Genomic DNA, 19494 nt, shown 5'->3' on the forward strand with positions numbered 1-19494 from the left:
ACCTACCTGCTCTTGTTCTCCTTAATAACCTGTCAGCAGTGAGATGACTGCTTGGATTTTCTTGCTGTTCTCTGGTTCTCCCCCACCCAGCAGAAGCCCGAGTGAATCATTCCTGCGTGGGTACAGCTCTCAGAGCTGGGTTCAGCCTCAGAGAGGCTCTGCAAAGCAGGCAGTAATCTGGGATGAGCAGAGCAGGCTCTGTGTGACCAAGGAGCAATGCAACCACTTCCACAGGCTGGGGACAAAGGAATTTCTGGTGGAATTTCTGAACCTGCCCACGCAGAGTCCTTGGCTGCTGCACCACTTCTCTGTGGCAGGGAGTTTATGGGACTCTGCTTAATGGTGCAGAAAGCAGGACAATTATTTTAACCTGCACTGAGTGGCTTAAAGGCAGAGCAGATTTATTGTGTTTTAAAAAGTAAGGTCACTTTGCTGGTCAGTGAAGCCAATGCTAAGCCAAGTACATCTTTGGACAATGGAAGTGCATCCACTGCGGGTTTTTTTCTTCTGGTTTTAGTGCTGAGGTGACACCCAAAAGTCACTTGTTGATCTGCATTAGTAGTAGAATTTCTTCAGGACTAGAATTGGGTGATTTTCTCTATTTAAAATCCATTCTCTGGTGGGCTCATTTTTCATTAAGTCAAAGGTACATAGTATACAGAGTGTGAAATGATTCAAGTGAAAACACACATATTAATGATTGCATTATTTGGATTAGTAGGTGCTCTGTTTGCCTGTTGTGAAAGCATCTGTCTCAGGTCTCTCACCTCCAGTTACCACAGCAGCCCTGAGGGTGCTAACCTTGGAAATTCCACACTAGTCAGGATGAGACTGTCTCCATTTATCCTTGAGCTGGGCCGATAGGATGTGATAAATGAGCCCTTACTTTCCTGTGATGATGGATACAACCAAACCCCATCCTAACTTTGGCATGTCAGCACAATCTGTTCCTTTATTGCATGCAATTAAAAAACCCTGTCAAACTGCAAACACTCCTTTAATTAAAGCCCCCACAGCCACAGTTTGTCATGCTCAAGGCTCCTGTGGTTGTTAAATTGGGTTTGATTGCTGAGGATGCAGATGTGGGGTTTGGTGGGGATTTGGGGATTTCGGGTACTCAGGTGGTGCTGAGGATCAGTTTGGTGATGTACTGCTAGAGGGGACTTTGTGCAGAAGGAGAAGTTTGCTTTCCTCACATCGGTACAAAGGTACAAATTTGTTAAGGTCTGTGGAATCAGGTTTAAAATATAAATATAAATTGTCACGAAAGGACATGAAATGATTCACATGAACACTCTTGATGTTAAAACAAAAAAAAGTCTTTTATTCTCTGATTCCAGTATTTATAGATTCTCAACAATGACCAGGGATTGGATAATTAAGTTACCACCTTCCCAAGCACACTGGTCATGAGAAATGTCCATCAAAAGACGTTTCTTAGAAGGAATGTGATAAACAACTTATGTTTATAGGACTTTAATGGGAAAGTAACTAAAACTATGAAAACATTATCAGAAGGTTTAATTTTCAAGGTGACAATAAATCTATCAGGTTTATTACATATATCAGTAGAGGGCCCGTGTCAGTGTCTGGTAAAATGGAAGGAGAAATACTCAACTGTGTGAAGGGATTAAAGCATCCTGAAGCACTGTGTGATATAACCACGGTCTTGGGACAAGGTTTTCCATGTTCCCTGGTTGAAGAACCCCCCTCGAGTGAAGCAGTGCCCATCCATCTCTGCTTTGTTGAGTCCCAGTTTCAGAGCTGCTCTCTGTAGTTCACATTTCATTTGGCAGCAGAGGTGACACTGAAGGGATGAACCTTTGTCCTCGGGGGTCTTTGCTGCTTTGGAAGGTGTTACTCTGCTGATATTTGATTGCAGTATTTGTGGGTTTAGTGCAGGTGGAATATATAGTTCTTGTCTTTCCTGCCTGGGATGAGAGGGAGGAGCTGGGGAGGGTGATTGCTGCTGCTGCAGGAGCCTTTATAACTGCCCCAGCTGCAAAGGCTTCCTCACAAAGCACGGCCCTTTGAACCCAGCGGTTTCTTCTCTTCAGTAGAGCTCTTCTGTTGAATTAAACTGCTTTTAAATGTGTACACAATGGCACTTTTGTTGGGGAGGCTCTGAGGGCCTGAGGAGAAACATTGACATTCCAGGGCATTGTTCTGCTCCCATTCAACCTGAGGCTGGCCTCTCCTCCCAGGGCCAGGTCACTGCTGTCACCCACTGCTCTCCTTTGCCTTGCACTGGGATTCAGCTTCTGGGCAGGTGGTTTTAGCAGAGGGACCAGAGTTTCCCCAGCACAACCCAGAGAGACAGAGCAGAAGTGGCTCCTGAGCCACATCCTCCTCTCTTTGGAGGCTGCTTGTGCTCATTGTGGAGAGGATAAACTGCATCTCTTCAATCAGCTGCCTCTGTGACCTGTTCAGTGGGCTGGATGGTGGAGTCCCCATCTCTGGAAGTGTCCAAGGGACACCTGGATGTGGTGCTCAGTGCTCTGGGCAGGGTGTCAGAGAGGAGATTTGTCACAGGTTGGATTCAGTAGCCTTGGAGGTCTTTTCCAACCTCATTAACTCTGTGATTCTGTGTTTTTATTGGAAAATAAAAACTCCTTGAGAAGGGAGTTGCTGAGGCTGTGGGGTGGTGCCTGTGCAGGTGTGGTGAGAGGCAGTGAGGCCCTGCTGTGCTGGGAGGGCAGGTTGGGCTCTCAGGGAGCTCCACCTGCTCAGTCTCAGATTATAGTCAGCCCTTTGTTCTGGAGGGGCCACAGATCACAATGAGGGCCAGTCACAAAGCTTTATTTCTTTGTGTAGATTACACAGTGGTTTGCACAGGAGATTACCAGATTTCTCAGTTGAGCCTTATTCCCTTTCCCAGAGATTGCAGAAATTGCCCATCCCTGGTGCTGCCCACCATCAGCCCTTCAGGTGACTCATGCCTGAAGCTACTCTGCAGAAAAATGTGTCTTTGTGTTTAGTCCTTCCATTCCAGCTCGCTCCTGGTAACTCTGCACTAGCCAAGGGTTGGAACAAAAGTCTCTGTTTAGTGTCAAACCTTGGAAAATCTGTTCCTGTAAATAATTGATATGAATGTTACTACAGTTCTTATGTGCTCTGTAGAAGTTCTGCTGAGTTCTGCTTAGTGGTTGCCAGGTCTGGAATGAAGTGGTTGTTCCTTGTCTTGTGCAGTGTCAAAGAAGCACGGGAAGCTTATCACCTTCCTCCGGACATTCATGAAGTCACGCCCAACGAAGCAGAAACTGAAACAGCGGGGGATCCTCAAGGAAAGGGTGTTTGGCTGTGACCTGGGGGAGCACCTGCTCAACTCTGGCCATGATGGTAAGAAACAACCTGCTCCTGAGTTCTTCCTCTCTTGGGAATTTGTCAGGGTGATTTTAGCTGTTCAGGGTTGTGCTGGGGGACAAATGTGTGACACAAATCTGTGGCTGAAAGGGAAACTGAGGCTAATGAGAAGCAAACATTGTGCTTCGATGTGGGAAGCGTCATGGTTCGATGTGGAAGCACTGAAGGTGGCTACAGCTCCTGCAGATGGGTTTTCAGCCTCTTCAAGTCTTGAAATATTTTTTTTTTCCCAGGCATATAAGCTTTATTTGTATGTCAGTGATTCATTAACAGGCATGTTAAACCCTTACATTTCTCTTAACTCGGTACGCTTGTATGATTCTAGCACAGTTTGCAGTGTAAATCCTTCATCTGCCTTTTCCTTGGATTTTGCAGGATTTACAGGAATTAACTGGATATTGTATTTCCTCACAGCTGACTTTTCCTCTCTGTTCCAGGTCCCTTTTCCTTCCCCATCAGCAGTTCAGGGAGGCACAGGAGAAAACCTCTCCATTCCAAGAAAAAAATGACAAAATTGTTGCCACTCTTCCAGGGATGAACTTTGATTTCACGGGCTGTTTCCTGCCCTTTCCCTGTGCCACCTCCAGTTCAGGTTGCTGCAGGGCTGAGGAGCAGCCAGAGCACTTGCATGCTGTCCCAGCTCCCCAGGCTCAGCCATTCCCACCGGGAGATATGCTGGGGACACCAGGGATATTTGGGAACACAGCCTGGAGCAGCTGTTGGCTGTAGGTGGTTTGCCTGGGACTTAAGGCTGTCAGGAAAGCAGTGATGGGATCTGTTGGGTGGCTTTGCAGCAGATCTCTTATGCCAGAGTTGTCCATCTGATAGCTTCCAGCTTTTGTGTGCTGACAGAGGGAGAAGTGCCAGGATGTGTGGGGCAGGAAAAGAGTTTATCTGTTAAAGCTGTTTTCAGTGAGTCTTCAGACTCCTTGTTCATCCAAATGCCTTTTGAAAAAGGGCTGGCAAAGGGCAGGGAGCCATTTCTTGCTCTTTTTCCAGTTAATTTGGTTGGTAACAGTGATGTGCACTCCCTCACCTGACATAAAAGTGTTTCACTACCAGCTGGTGCAAAGTATGTGCTTGTCCTTATGGAGACAGAACTGTAGCAAGACCCATTGGCTCAGCTGGAACCAGCAGAGATCCTTACTGGGACTTGAAAATCACCAGAGATGGAGTCAGGAACAGACAGTGACCTATGTGGAACTGCATCAGGAGTAGGTAATTCACAGCACTGGATGGCTCTAGAGCCATATGTGTATGCTGTGGGAGCACTCTTGGAGGGCAGGAGCCATGCCAACAGACTGAGCTCCTTGATAGGAAGAAGGGAATTCCCTTTCATCCCCAGGCCTCCTCCTGTCTGTTTTCATTAGGCACAAGTCAGCGATGGCCAAAGCTTTTCCCTGCCCTCTGCCGCCTTCTTCCCCTGGCTTCAAGGGCTGGTTTATTTAGCATTCAGAGACGCATCCTGGGCTGAACTAAACTGCTTTAACTCCACTGGAGGTTCTTGTTCGACAGTCTGTGGCAGCTCTGTCCTTGTCCTGGTCTCTCCCCACCACCCCACACATTGCAGTGGCACTGACTGGCTGTGCTAATGAGGTTCCTCAGCTCAGGAGTCACCAGCTGCTTTCACCCTAGCTTTAATAACCATTTCCTAACTCCCTGGAGTAAAGCAGATCCAATTTGAATGTTGCCAACAAGGGCACGGCTCAATGTCAACAGCAGGATTGTTGTTTTCTGTGTGATTCAGCTCCCTGACCTGTATTCCAAGTGACATAATCCCTGGGATGGGGTTAAGATTCCCTCCTCCTGTAGCATTACTGTAGCTCAGTTGTGGAGCCTCTTGCAGTGCTGACCTGCTGAAAGGGGCCTGGGGTGAACTAAAGAAGCTGCTTCTCATAATCAGAGCATCAAGTGCTTTTTCCAGGAGCTCAGAGCATGCTTTGGCTAAAGTCTGTGCTTGGTAGCTGCTGGTGGTACTTTGGAATCAGAAGCTAGAATATGGGAGCTCAGAAGAGAAAGAACCCAGTACATTCATTGATTTGTTTAACCTCATGTTAGTTTTGTTGGGTCAATGTCCAGTCCTGAAAAACATTTATCAGGGCTGAAGGAGCAAATGCCACTGTCCCTAGTGATTGCAGTGAGTGAGCAGGCATTGTGTGTGCCTCAAAAATGCAATATTGAAACAAACTGGAGCTGTGCTAAGAATTTTCTTAGTTACCAGCTTTGTCAAGATGACAAATTTTCAAGAATTTGCTGAGAAACAACATGAGTAGTCCAAATGCTCTAGTCATGAATCTCTGAAACTGCTCATTTTTAGTGAGCAGGATGCAGAAGGAGAGAATAAAAGGGATAAGGACAAAAACTGCAGTAAGTGTAACATTGTTTTCATAAACCATACACGGAGGCATCTGGCTCAGATTGCTTAGCCAGGAGAAGAATGTATTTGCTGTGTACCCAGAGGGGATTTACAAACACAGAGATGTTTCACATACTGCAGTACCTTGTCTTTCTGTGGGCTCAGCAAGTAATCCCTCATTCTGCATCCTCTGAGCCGCTGTCAGGAAGATAAATTTGGCATGGGATGCACAGGAGGAAAGTGAAGCAGGAATGTGCCCCAGTTTGTTGTTAGGGAGCAGGAGCCCTGGGATGCCATCCTGCAAAGCTCCACGTGCTGCACTCGCAGTCCTGACCTAGCAGAGCATTTGTCGTGGTTATCGGACTTCTTGGGATGGGCCTGTGCCGAGGACATGCTCTCCCTGCTGAAGGTGCCTCCCAGGCTGGTGGGACAGAACCTGCAGTTGTAAAGATAAGGATATGAGATGTCTGTGCCCAGATTTTTCTCTAGGAAAGGGTGTCTGGGGAAGGCAGGAGGAGTGCAGCAACAGGCTGCTGGTGCTGCTGCCCTGGGGAGGGTGCAGCTTGTCATTTCCCCGAGTGTCCTGTGTGGGTCTGAGCAGCTACAGGGAGGGAGGTGAGGATTTAACAAGTGCTTACAGTAACAGTGTGAGGGATGAGCAGTGCACCCTAAACTCTGCTGTGTTTCTGGTGATTCATGGTGGGGATTGTGAGTGCTGGGCAGTGTCCCGCGTGTTTGCTTTTCAGTTCCAGTTGGTCTGTGCTGACACTCTGAGCTGTCCAAATAGTGCTGGAGCCCTTCCTGCGTAGGATTTACACCTCCGTGAGGTGCCAAGCAGTCCTTCCCCCGAAGGCCCTTGGAGGTGAGGGGAAGGAGGGAAGGAAGCATTGCTGTCTGGTCTCTTTGGTGAGGTTCTCAGTCATGGGCAGATCACATGATTATTTTTCAAAATCATCTGTGCTCCAAGCTGCTTGGGAAAGAGGGAACTGGGAGTCACAAGGCTCCTGGGCATGGGGCTGGGTATGCATAGGTGTGTTGCTTCCAGCGAAAGTCTCAGCAGGGTGTCCTTTTCTTCTCTTTTGTCACATGTCAGCACTGAATGATGGGTTGGGACCTGCAGGAGTAAAACCAGTTTTGATATGAGGGGTTTTGGACTTCCCTTTTGGCAGTCTGTGGTAGTGCTCCGTTCAAGTATGTTGGTTTGCACAACATTGCTCCAGTCAGCTCCAGACACCCCGTGGAGCCTGCCTGAAGAGTCCTGTCTGCGTCCCATCCAGTGCCTTACTCATCCCTTGGCTCCTGCTGGGCTTGGGATACTTTCTTGCCAGGGAAGAATCACTTGGCAGCAGACCATGCTCAGCAGGGTGTTGCTGTTTCTCCATTGCCGTCAGAAATTCTCCCAGTTGGGTTGGTGCATTGCCACCTGCCTTGCTGGTTTGTTTTACAAATTCACAGAGTATTCCAAATGGAATCATCTGGTCCAGCTCCTGGCTCTGCACAGACACACCCACAATCCCACCATGTGCATCCCTGGGAGCACTGCCCGGATACTCCTGGAGCTCTGGCAGCCTCGGGGCAGTGCCCATTCCCTGGGGAGCCTGGGCAGTGCCAGCACCCTCTTGGGGGGAAAAGCTTTTCCCAGTATCCAGCCTGAGCCTCCCCTGACACAGCTCCAGCCATTCCCTGTGTCCTGGTACAGTTTTATTGAGCTGTGAGATACAGCAAATCCACCCCACTCCCTGAACCTGAAGGGACCTTGTTCTTATTCTTTGTACCTTTGTAGATAGTGATTCTTCTTTTTCCGCCAAGGTTTTCTCTCTTGAAGGAAACGAAATACAACTTAAATTTAGCCCAACTCCAATTAGCAGGATTGTGCTGGCAGAATATGTTTGTGGAGTGTGGGAGCTGGTGGAGAGCTGCATTGCAGCAGCTGCACTATGCCCTGGTTCCTGCCTTGGAATGTTTGGCCAGGAAGCCCCCCACAGCTCCTGGGGGTGTGACACGTGTGGGAGTAAGGGGGACCATGGTGCTGGGCTGCAGGAGAGGCAGGGCTCAGGGAACTGGGCATGTTCTTGATGAGCTGTGGAGGGACAAGGGGTCACATGGAGCCACAATACCCACGGGGAGCCCAGGCAGCTGGGGCTGCTCCATGGGGTGGGATGGGTCAGCACAGGCCAGGGTGGGTCAGCACCCAGCAGGGAAAAGCCAATTCGCTGTTCTGCAAGTGAGGGACTCCTGAGCTGCAGCACTTGACGGGTTACTTTACAATGTACTTTTTATTCAAGTACAGCATGCTGGGCATCATGTGCTGGGATTGCTTGGCCTGCTGAGCATGAGGACACCATTTGTTCTTCCAAGTCAGAAGTGTTCCTGTTGCCTATCGCTTGCTGGGAATGACCCTTTCTCCCTTAGCAGCTGGACTGAAGCACAAGCCAACCCTGGGGTCCCCAGTGAGGCCGTGTCACAGATTCACCTCCAGAGATAATCCATCATACAACCAGCTGTATCCACAGAGGATCTTGTAGGCTAATGGCACGTGACGTTTTTTGTATCTCATTATGCCTTTGTCATTTTCATACATCATAGCTTCCATCACTGGAAAAGATATGTTCACAAACAGAATTTTTAATTGACACATTTCCTTTAGTGAAGGATCTATAGATTATTTTAATTTTTATAAAAAAGAGGCATTGACTTCTGCTGAAGTTGTAAATGCCTACAAAAGACAGTTCACTAACTCACTCACCTGATCTTGCTCTGTGCCCTTCCTTTTCTTCCAGTTCTCCACATTTATTCAGCATTAATTTGGACAGGTGGGTAGAAATAAATAAAAACAGAAGAGAATAGCAGAAAATAACAGATAGGGGATCTGTATCTCTTTATATACTGTGCAGGAGCAGCAGGGGTTTGCCAGGGATGGTTTTATTCTCCTGTGCTGCTTCTGATGCTCCTCAGAAAGGTCCATAGTAGTGCCTTGGGGTTCCTGGTGACATCATGGCTTGTTTGGGGTCCTCTGGAGTTATCCATCCCTTGGAGCCATCCCCTCCCTACAGCTGGATGATGTATTTGCCCCTGATGGTATTTTATGGCAGAGTTGGATACAGAGGGAACTGTCACCAGAACAGAGAAACACAAGGAATGAGATCTTGGCAGCCTCTTGGCTGGGATCTCTGAAAGCTCTGGTTACCCTTAGCTCAAGCACAGGTTTGGCAATCTATGTCACCCCTTTGGCTCCTGGTGTTGATGAGAGGAGCCCCTTCTACCAGCTCAGAATTGTCACTATAATAAAAGGCTGCCTGGTTGGCTTGGAATCGTTGCCATCCTGAAGGAAGCCTTGCTTGGGAATTCAGGACAGCTGAGTTTTAAGATTAAGTAATTTCAGTTTTTCTTGCTGTTTTAACTCTGTGAGAGTGAATATAACCAGTTCCCACTCCCTGTTACAGCACTGTCCCTGTCCATGGCAGGGGTGGGACTTAGGGAGCTTTAAGGTCCCTTCCAACCCAGACCTGTCTGGGATTCAGTGTTCTGATGACCCAGCTGAAATCCCTGCTCATGATGGGTTTGCTCCAAAATTTTCTCTTCAGAAAGGCTTAGGAATATTGGCAGAGGTTTCATGTGAAATGCACCCTCTGTTTTTACCTGCTGCTTCCACAGAATTCTGTGGCAGCTCAGTAGCCTGGCCTGTGATTCCCAGGTGTGTTTGGAATTGAATGCTGGCAGCCACATCAATGGGTTTGTTCAGGCAGTAACAACTTGTTCCTGTACAAAGGTTTATTGAAGTGTTGGCTGTGTGTGACATGCGTGTGACATTTCCCACAGAAGGGTGACGTGGGCTGCAGCCATTCCAGCAGGGGGAGGGCACATTGGCTCTGGACGAGGCTGGGAGGTTGTGTTACATGTGCTCACTCTTGCAATGAACCCCTGGGGCATTTTTGTGCTTTCAGTAGGTATTTTCAGAGTGTCCAAGCTGACAAGTTTGGATGTGAACTGAAAAGTTTCAAACCTCCAAGCAGGTTCAGCTCTGGCATCCTGCTATCCCAGTTTTCCTTCTGTCTCTATTTTTAAGCATTTATATGCCTGAAGCAGTTCATGATTAGGACACAAATCTGAGTTCTGAAGTTTTTGTTTTACAGTTCTCTTTTCTGCTGAGACATTTCTTGTGTGACTTTGGCAAGTCCCCTAAAGTCCGTGTCTCCCTTACACTTGTTATCCAAGCAGGTGGGGATATCTGGAGGTGATTCACCTTGTCTATCCTATTCCAGGTGTTTTTCTAAAAAGGGGATCCTAACTTCTCCATTAGCTCAGTAGGAAAAACAATGCATCTTACTCATCCTGTTATTTCTGTAATGCTCTCCTGGATATCTGGGCTTGGTTGCTTATATATAGAGCTGCAGCTCACAAATCAGGGGTGGATCTTGTTGTTTCCTGACAAGGCCACCTAACTGGGGACACTGGAAATCCTCCTGCTCTGCCTCTCTCGGCAGTATTTGTGTATCTATAAACAGTTTTGTGTTATGCACTGAGGAAATGCTGGCCTGTCTCAGCGTTTTCACTTGCACCTGAGTCCCTGCTGTGCACACACGGTGTCGATGAGGGGGAAAAGGTTTTAAAGTTACGTTCTGGGGCAGGAATTCTGTGGGACTGTTGTGGCTTGACAACCTCTGATTTCCCAGTTAATCTTAGCCATCCCCTTCTCCTCCATCCTGCTCTCCTGACTGACCCTTTTTTAATTGAATTGGCAGTATATTGAAACCAGGCAGCCTCAAATAGGTCAAAACCAGTTTCCTTTCAGTAGTTTCTGATTTATAGTAATTTTTAAATTAAAAATCAACCTCCAAAGGACTGGGACAGTCAATGGTCACAGCTGCACTCAGAGTTCTGGCCCTGAGCTGGGAGCTCAAACCTGTCCCTGCCACAAATTTTTTGCCTTGGGGAACTCGTTTGTTATCTCCCATTCCATCTCTAGGCCTGTACAATCAAACTAATAACCTGTATCCGCCCCCAAGGTGTGCCACAAGGTAAATTCCTAATACCCAGGAGGTACTTGGGGAGATTAGGAGTGGGATATAAATACCAAATAGTATTTATCCGAGTGCCAGCACAGGTGACATCTGGTTACACTGGTGACATCCAGTTGTGAATGTCTGTAGGAATTAAGTGAATATACCTGTGTGTTCCCCCTGTATTTATTGTGTTCCTTGGGTTGGGTTTGCATCCCAAATCTGAACATTTCTGGTGTTGAACTGTGGCAAGCCACAGAGTTTAGGGTGCCTAAAGTCCCCCTGGATGTGGTGATGAGTGTCTCTGCACTCAGCCTTTTGTGACATCAAAGGCACATCCAGCAGCCTGGAAAAAAGGGAACAGTTGACCCAAACTGGTGATGAGTAGAGAACTCCCCTTGCTGCAGATGTGTTCTCTGCTGCACAAACTAACTGAACACAAGTTGATACTTTCAAATACTCTCAAAGTTTTAAGCTATTTTGGGCAAATTTCCAACCACAGCAAGCACTGTTATTGCTTCACCATCTGCCCTCTGAGTTGCTGGAACTCGAGATTATTGGGTTTGGGGTCAGCATTACAAAGGGGTACATGGGATCCCTGTGGAGAATCTCTTCTTTGGAGGGACATCCTTGGGGCTGATGGGTAGGGAACAACTTTGCTGTTAAAAAAGACCCAGTTTGTCTCTCCCCTTCTCCCTTTCTCTGCCTGCAGTTGTGAGGAGAGGATTCTTTGTGCCTGAGTGACCCTGAGGACAGCCAGGAGTTGAAAATTAATTTGCATTTTGAAACACTACAGCTGTGGGGGAAACAAACATGAGGAAAAACATCGCAGATTGCTTGTGCTCTTACCCTGCTGCTCTTAGCACTGGGAGAACTTCCCCCCCCCAGTTCATTGGATGGAGTGTAATTGATGTAAACAAAAAAGCTCCAGCACACCGGCCAAATCTGAGTATTAGTAGCGTCTTGTGGGATATTAGGAAAAGTTGCTCCAGTGAAGGAGTTGTTGAGCATTGGAACTGCTCAGGTTGCCCAGGCATTTAAAAGCTGTGGGGTTGTGGCACTTGGAGACATGGTTCGGCCGTGGCAGTGATGGGAGAGCAGTTAGACTAAGTCTTAGAGACTTTTCCAGCATTAATGATTCTGTGATATTTTGTATTAAAAACAATTAAACCAGAGCCCTGGGAACTGGCTGGGTGCAGCCTGGGATAGGGATTGTGTGTACAACATCTCCAGCAAGGAGAATGGGCAGTGAGGATCCCTCAGCCCTCAGATTCCAGGCTGTCCTGGCACAGCTACAGGAATGTTACTGATCTCCCAGGACCTGACAGATGTGGCTATTGACCTGCCCTGCCTGATGCAGCCCAGGGGGATTTATGTTCCCCAGGCATGAACTTTACACTTTGCTTTCCACAGTCCTGCTGAACTGCCATAAAACACAATTCCAGGCCAAGGAAGCAGAGTCTGGTGCTGTGAGCCCTGCATGGATCAGGGATCCAGCTCGTGGGCTATGGTCCACTCTGACATGGCTGCACTTCCCAAGTGCAAAAGTCACACTCCAGATAAGAACTGTGTGTGTGAGACCAGGAACTGGTGCAGCTTGGACTTCATACAGCTTATCACCAGTGTGGATAATGTAAATGTGGCTCACGGCTTGGAAATCAGGGACAGGGAATTGCTGTCCTGATCATGGAATCCCAGACTGGTTTGGGTTGGAAGGGACCTCAAATCCCACCCTGTCCCACATGCTGCCACAGGCAGGGACACCTTCCACTAGACCAAGCTGCTCCAAACCCCATCCAACGTGGCCTTGATCTTCCTTGGAAAGGAAGGAAAGTGTCTGGTTGGTTGGTGTAACATTTCTCTTGATGGTTCAAACATGAGGACTGGGGATTTAAGAATGAGACAAAAATGAGACAAAAGTCCTGAGAAGAGAGTCTTTTAAAGTTTGTTTTTCTATATGTGCAGTGGCTGGTGGGGTTGGTGTGCCTGTGGAATGACACATGCAGGTACAATATTGTATGACAGGGAGCCCCTCATGCAACAATAAAGAGAAAATCCTTAACTTCTCTGCTACTTTACACCTTTGTGTAACTAAGGTGGAGGGAAGAGCTTCAGAAATGAGAAGTTTAAAAGTCACAGACTGAATTATTATAGGGTTTTTACTGTTTTTTTTAAGGAAATACTTGGCCAGTTTTTTGGAAAATGGCCTTGATGATCTTAGAGTCTTTTTAACCTTTAGCTGTTCTAAAATTGGGTTAAAATAGGAAATTACTGCAGTAAAAGCAACTGTATTTCTTCAAGAGGGGATATTCCCTGTTTGGTTTTTACATAATCCCACATTAATGGCAAGGGAGTTGGGATTTATGTGGCTAATTCCAGATGTCTGGAAGTTGTCAGTCTTGGCCAGGCACAGAATTCCAAGAAAGGGGCTCATCCTGCTGCAAGACACCGTTTGTGCTGTGCTGGGTGTGTGTCCTCCTCTGCTGGTTTTTCCCCTGCCTGTCCTCCCCAGCAGGTTCCCAAAGGCAGCCTGGACAACCAGGGGTGAGTTCCTCCACCTGCATTTTATCTGATGGCTGATTGTTCCAGTTTCTATCCTGGTGGCTCAAAACAGCCTTTAACCTCCTGTTACTCAGGTCTGGATTTTCCTGCTGCATCCCAAGTCTGCTGACTCTGGATGCTGGTTGTCACCTCTGCTGAGGTGGAGCTCAGGGCACTTGGTTTTCCATGCTGCTGGAGGTTGAGCTCCCTTGTGGGTTTGTTACGTGTGGAATTCAGTGAGGAGCAGCATTTCGGGTGCTCTGGGCCATTGTCCAGCCCCAAGGCCTGGCCTGTGGGACCCGCACCCCACTGCTATATTTTGGGAAAATGCCAAAGTGCCAGAGGGGGGCTTGGTGGGAGGCCTCATGCCCCAGGCTGAGCAAACACTTCTGGTTCCAGTAATGTGCTAAGAAAAGAAAACAGAACACAAGCAAGTCTCCCAAAGCCCAGGGAGGGAACATTACAAAATATTTAAAAAAAAAAACCCACCCAACAAGATGATAGGAAAGGAAATATGCTTCATGTGAGGATGAATAAAAATATTTTTCAGAATGAAAACCATAGAACTTCTGCTTCCTCGTAATGGCAGAGAATTAAGCAGTTAATGAGCGCTCGGAGATGCAATAAACCTTTCAAACCAGCTAAGAGATGCTTTAGAAGTACTTGAATTAATTCCTTTGGCTGCTGCGATGATGAAATGTGGATGCCTTTGGGGAGGCATCCACATTTCCAGCCCTTTGCACTTTGTCTCCTGGAACCACCTGGTGTTGGAGATAGTGGAGGGAAGGAGGGAGGGGTGATTGTTATTGTGATTGTGTAGAACAGGAGGTGTGTGCTGTAGCCACTGCAGAGTTGGATGTTCGTTCCCAGGCAGCACCTGGCAGTGGATTTTCGCTGCCTGCAGCTGAGACAGTGATTGCACTGCAGGGAGTTTTTCTGGAGTCACTGGCTGAAGACCCCATGGCTCAATAGAGGACTAGAATCACACTGAGGATCAGTGATTTTTGTTACTTGCCTGGGAATGTGGCCCTGCAAAGGGCTGTGTCCTCGGCTGGATAACCAGGCACCAGTTCTGGGCTCTGGGGACCGAGGAATGCACTGTCACCCTCTGCTCCCTCCTCCTGCCTTCCCAAAGCTCCTGGGCATTGCCAGGAACCAGGTGCTGACCCAGGTGGGCCTTTATGGCTCTTAATGCAAACCATTTGTGCCATTGAGTCTCATTGTTGTAATTGCAGGAAACCACAGCAATTAACTGCCATTAGTAGAACTTTTTAGTGTTGTTGCTGTTGCATCTTGTGAGAGGAAATCTCCTTTGGTTCCCTGCTGGGATGAGGCTGAGGTACCTGTCTGGTTCAAATCTGGGTTGTGGTTTGGGATCTAGAAGACAAAATCAGTTCCTGAACTGAGAAGTTCACCTGCCAGGGGAGGGATTTCTGCAGCAGATGGACAGAGCTACCTGAAAAAAGTCACAGTGTGGTGTCAGAAGCTGTTGTAGGTGATGGTCTGGGCACAATTGACATTTGCAAAATTAAGTCTTGGCTTGTGCTGTCATACTGCCTTTTCCTTCTGAGGGAACATTGACTGTTCCCTCCATGTGTGGATGTACATCTTTAAAATGAGTGTTAGAGGGCAGAGGGAGCTTAAGCATATACCCAGTGGCCAGGTGTCTTTGTTCAGAAATGTGAAAAATGAAGTCACCATTCCAGCAAAGGCCCCTCCGGTACAATTTTAGCCCTATTTGAATTTCAGTCCTTTTTCCAACTGTGCAGAATTCCCCCAAAATATCTGTGGTGCTGGTATGGTATATTTATATTTAGCTTAAAGAACAGATCGTCCTGGTAACCAGATGAGGAAATGCTTGGAGCAAGCCTGCTGGGATCTTTTCAGGGTTTATTAATTACTCTCACTGTGCCCAGGCTCTTCGTGACAAAAGAGAACTTGAGGCAGAGCATTGGTGCTGCAGCCCTCACCTTCCCTTTGGCTCCCCTGCCCTGCTCCACTGTCACCCCCAGTTTCCTGCTGGGAATGGGGCAGGCAGGCAGGAGGAGTGCTGTTTATTTATCTGCCTCTTGCTGTTGGAGTCTGGGATACAGAGTGTGTGCTCTTGTTTCTGATACTTACCTCTAAGATCCAGAAAAACACTGAATTTCATACAACGTGAAATTCATGAGCATGTTTTCATGGTGATACATGAAAACAACTGTTAAAGTTAGAAAAGCTAAAAGTGTGAGTGTGTAGATTAGAGAGTTTTCTTAAGTCACTGGGTGAAAAAGTTAGTTTAGAGAACAGAAGACAAGATGGAGGATTTAGGGTGTTGTCTCTTGTCCTCCTCCTTTCTTCTTCATGTTCCTCTCCTAGAGGTTTTTGGGTGGTAGTAAGTGATTGGTTAGAAAATGCCGCAGTGCAGCGCACAGGTGATGGGTCATTGGGTAATTAAGAAAAATTATATACCTGTCTATTGTTAATTGGATAAGAATAAGTATAGAGATAAAAGAACGACGTCGTTTGGGGCCATTTTGTGCTTTCAAACACAAAGTGAGCCACAAGGCCTTGTTGTACCATCAGAAAGAAATGTACCAGATTACAGTGATTTAAACTTGTGCAGTCAGTCTGGAGACACCTGCCAAGTTTTGTGATGACCTTCTAATAAGCACAAGAAACAAGATTCTAACAAGCTTGGGAGTTTTCATCAAACCTAAAGAACTGAGATAAGCAGGGCTCCCCATGAGGAAGGATCCCAAAAGAATTCAGCCCAAAGGAGACTGAGAAATCCAGGAAGAGAAAGAAAATTTCAGAAGTGCAGCAGAATCAGAGAAAGAGAAAAAGAATTTTTTAGAGACTTGGTATGTTTGCTTCTTGATTTATTTACCTGTTTATTTATTTGCATCTTGATTTACTAATTTCAGTGGGCTCTACTGATTCCAGGGGACCCCTCCTGTGGTTGCAGTATGGATCATTAATGTCTTTAAGATTTGCAGCTTCAGCAAATCTTGCCAAGGGAGTTCAACTTCAAAGTTTGGGAAAACTCCTTTGCCTCATCCTTTGGGGCTCCTGCATGCAGGAAATGCCGCCGGTGGGGGCTCAGCCCTGTGCAGGTCACTGGTGAGATCTGTGACCTCTGGCCTGTTGTGAACGGGTAGTGATGGGTCAGACACACAGGGACATCCCACGGGGTCTTGGTTCAGCTGTGTCTGGCAGTCTGGGGTGCTCTTCTCCCACAGGGGACAAACACCACTGGCTGTGTCAGCACACAGAGCCTTGTCCTTTGCTGCACAGGTTGGAGCTGTTCTCTCTGTGCTGCCCTGCAGCAGACCTGGGCCCGCTCACCTCCCAGTGCTGTAGTGCAGTACAGTGCACACTTCAGGCCTTTCTGGCCACTGCTTGAGTAGGATAGAACTCCTTCCCTGTCAGCTTCCAGCCTTAAAAGCTTTCTCCTTCAAGAGGTGTTGAGTCTTTTTGAGTAAAGGCGTAAGTGTTGTTCTCCACAAATGTTTTTGAGACACTGTGAGAATTCCAGGCCTCGTGTTCCACCTGCTCTGCTGGGATCTGTCCTTGTGGGTGACTGATGGGCATGTCCTCAATGTTCTCTGGGTGTATGTTCGGTGACAACCTGTTGCCTGTCCCAGCTCAGATGATTCAGGGTGTGTCTGTTGACTCCTGAAGCCATCTGTTGTGGTCCTCCTTGGAGTTCACTGATGCTGAGGTAGCATGAGGCTTCACCTCCACTGGTTTTTGGTCCCCAAAAAAGGAGCACTTGGTTCCCAAGGCTCTTGGCTTAATGTTCAAGTGCTCTGCTCACTTCAAAGTCTGCCCCGACTGGAAAATGGTGAGAGCTGTTGTACATCCCTGGGAACGTAACACTGGAGCCTGGCTGGCTCGGTTCTGGCTGCCTCTTGGAGCCTCCCAGGTGCAGGGTGTGATCTGCTCCAGCTGAGCCTGTGACTGACGTGCTGTAGGACTTACAGCTTTCACCCCCTCCTGTGCTCCAGCGTAGAGCAGACGTGCCTTTATTCTGGGATACACCTGCTGATTTCCAGGGAACCATCTGAAATGAGCCTTTCCTCCAGCTATGAGGGTTTGCTGCAGGCTGGGAGAGCAGCCTTGTGGAGGCTGGGGGGAGCACAGAGCATCCAAGTGCAGCAGCACTTGGGAGCAGTGCCTGGCAGATGGCATTTGCTGCGTGGTGTAAGGGGATTTGCCACATGACCTGCTCAGAATCTGTGTCACGTGGCACATTGATCAGACCTGGCATCTAAAGAACAGACTGGGATCAGCAGAGGAGCTGCTGCAAAAAGGTTGTTTTTTAATGTGCCAAATGGATGTGGCTGGCAGAGGAGTTCACAGGGATCCCAGCTTTTTCCTTAAAGGTTTGCTGATGCTCACAGGAGCTCGATCCTGATTTTCTCTCTGTGTTCGGGGCAGTTTTACTGCCTTCTGTAAATCCAGTGGTTTGCTCCTCCTCAGGCTTACACGGATGGACACACGGCTCCAGCACTGGATGTGCATGAGCCTGGGAAGCCAGCTGGAAGGAATGGGGTGGTGAAGCGGCTGCAATATTAACTTGACACCTAATTATATCCCCTGGGCTGATTTTTCCATTCTGTCATGCCCTGCTCTGTCTGCACTTTCTGTGGATGTGGGATGCTGTAGAGCTCTCCATATCCAGCCATGCTCCAGCAGACATTTGGGATGAAATTACTAGTTGTAAAAGCTCTCCTGTCTGTGCCGCCAAAAGTAGTATCTCCCTGATGTTTATATTTCCTTAAACCAAGCAGGATAAGTTATTCCTTTATAGATTTGAAAGATAGTATTTATTCCATTTTACAGCTCTTCTGGAATGGGATTTCACACCACAGTTCCCATGGGATTTGTCATAGGACCTGCACTGTCTCTGACCAGAACTGGCTTTTTTTGACCTGATTCATATCCTGGCATTCCCTTGTTAAAGCAGGAACACCTCTGACCAGTTTCCACATCAACTCCTGAAGTTAAATTTCCTCCAGGCTTTCTCCCCTGAGGAGGAACTGAAGCCATGGCCCAGGTGGGAGTAGTTTATGACACCTGCCAAGAGCACAGCCTGAGCAAGGGCTTTACTAACCCCAGCTGTTGTTGTTCAGTGCCCCAGGTCCTCAAGAGCTGCACTGAGTTCATCGAGAAGCACGGCATTGTGGATGGGATATACCGGCTTTCTGGGATCGCCTCCAACATCCAGAAACTCCGGTAAGGGCCTGCCTGCCTTGGAGCCCCTGGCACAGGCAGGGGCACAGCCTGGGCTTCTCAGGTGGATTCATCCTGCAGGAAGCTTTCCTTCAGGATAAAATATCAGGATCCTGGTGTCACTGTGCTGTCATGTTTCATTTCTTCTGTTCCTTCTTGCTCTTTGAGCCTTTTGGAGCAGCTGATGTTTCTCCCTGCTGCCTTGGGCTCCTGGCTTACCAGCGGTTAATTTGGAATGTGCAAAGGATGCATGCCTGAATCTGATGGGTGGCATTGCTGTGCTGCACAGGGAAGGACCAGGAGTATGTTCTGGTTAGATTGCTGTTCCCACCACAGCAAACTCCCTTTATTCTTTCATGAGGCTGTTTTCCTCCTGTTGTTGTGTGTGGAATGTTCTGTTCTGGAACACTGATGTGCCAAATGGATGTAACTCATTCCAGCACTGCTCCTGGGCCCACAGCCTGACAGAGGCAGCACAGGACTATTTGCTATGAGCAGAATATCTTTTTTGTACCAGCTGTCCCCCAGTTCAGTGGGCAGGCTTGAGCTGGTACAGTGACTGTTCAAACCCTTGGATTGGACGGGTTTGTTCTGGTTCAGATTAATCCTGTTTCTTACCCCAGCAAGTCCCATTTTAAAAATCTGGTCCCAAGGTTTTGATATACAGGATTTAAAGGCTGTGACTGATAAAAACATTTGCCATTACTTCAGTTATATCCCTTTATTCCCCATTTTGACTTGTGCTGGACCATCCTTCTAATCTCTGCCCTAGTCCATTTTTCCCCTTTTGTGTTGCCAAGACCATTTTCTTCTTCATTGTGTATCAAAGGTGCTTTAAAGATGTTTTTCTAAAATTGTAACGGCATCATTCCCTGTTCTGTGCAGAGAATGAAGTGACAGCCTGTTTTCCAGGTTTCTGAGATGTTCCAAAGACAAAAGGGAGTACATGGCATAACTTACTGACACTGTCCTGTTCATGTAAATCACTACAGGTTTTGAGTGTTTGATGAATGTAGG

At 47.6% G+C, this 19494-nt stretch overlaps 1 protein-coding gene across 6 annotated transcripts in view; it reads left to right on the top strand.

Annotated features, from left to right (window-relative positions):
- Positions 1-19494, top strand: part of ARHGAP32 (Rho GTPase activating protein 32) — a 238162-nt gene that overhangs the window by 197758 nt on the left and 20910 nt on the right. For all 6 annotated transcript variants that reach the window (XM_088066735.1, XM_088066736.1, XM_088066738.1 and 3 more), the window contains 2 exons: positions 3190-3339; positions 18378-18480. In XM_088066735.1, coding sequence (XP_087922861.1) covers positions 3190-3339; positions 18378-18480 — 253 coding nt within the window. The remainder of the gene's footprint in view (positions 1-3189; positions 3340-18377; positions 18481-19494) is intronic.

This window comes from Pseudopodoces humilis, chromosome 25 (genome assembly GCF_049639895.1).
Source record: "Pseudopodoces humilis isolate 2021_Gansu_Grassland_sample_001 chromosome 25, ASM4963989v1, whole genome shotgun sequence".
Classification (NCBI taxonomy): domain Eukaryota; kingdom Metazoa; phylum Chordata; class Aves; order Passeriformes; family Paridae; genus Pseudopodoces; species Pseudopodoces humilis.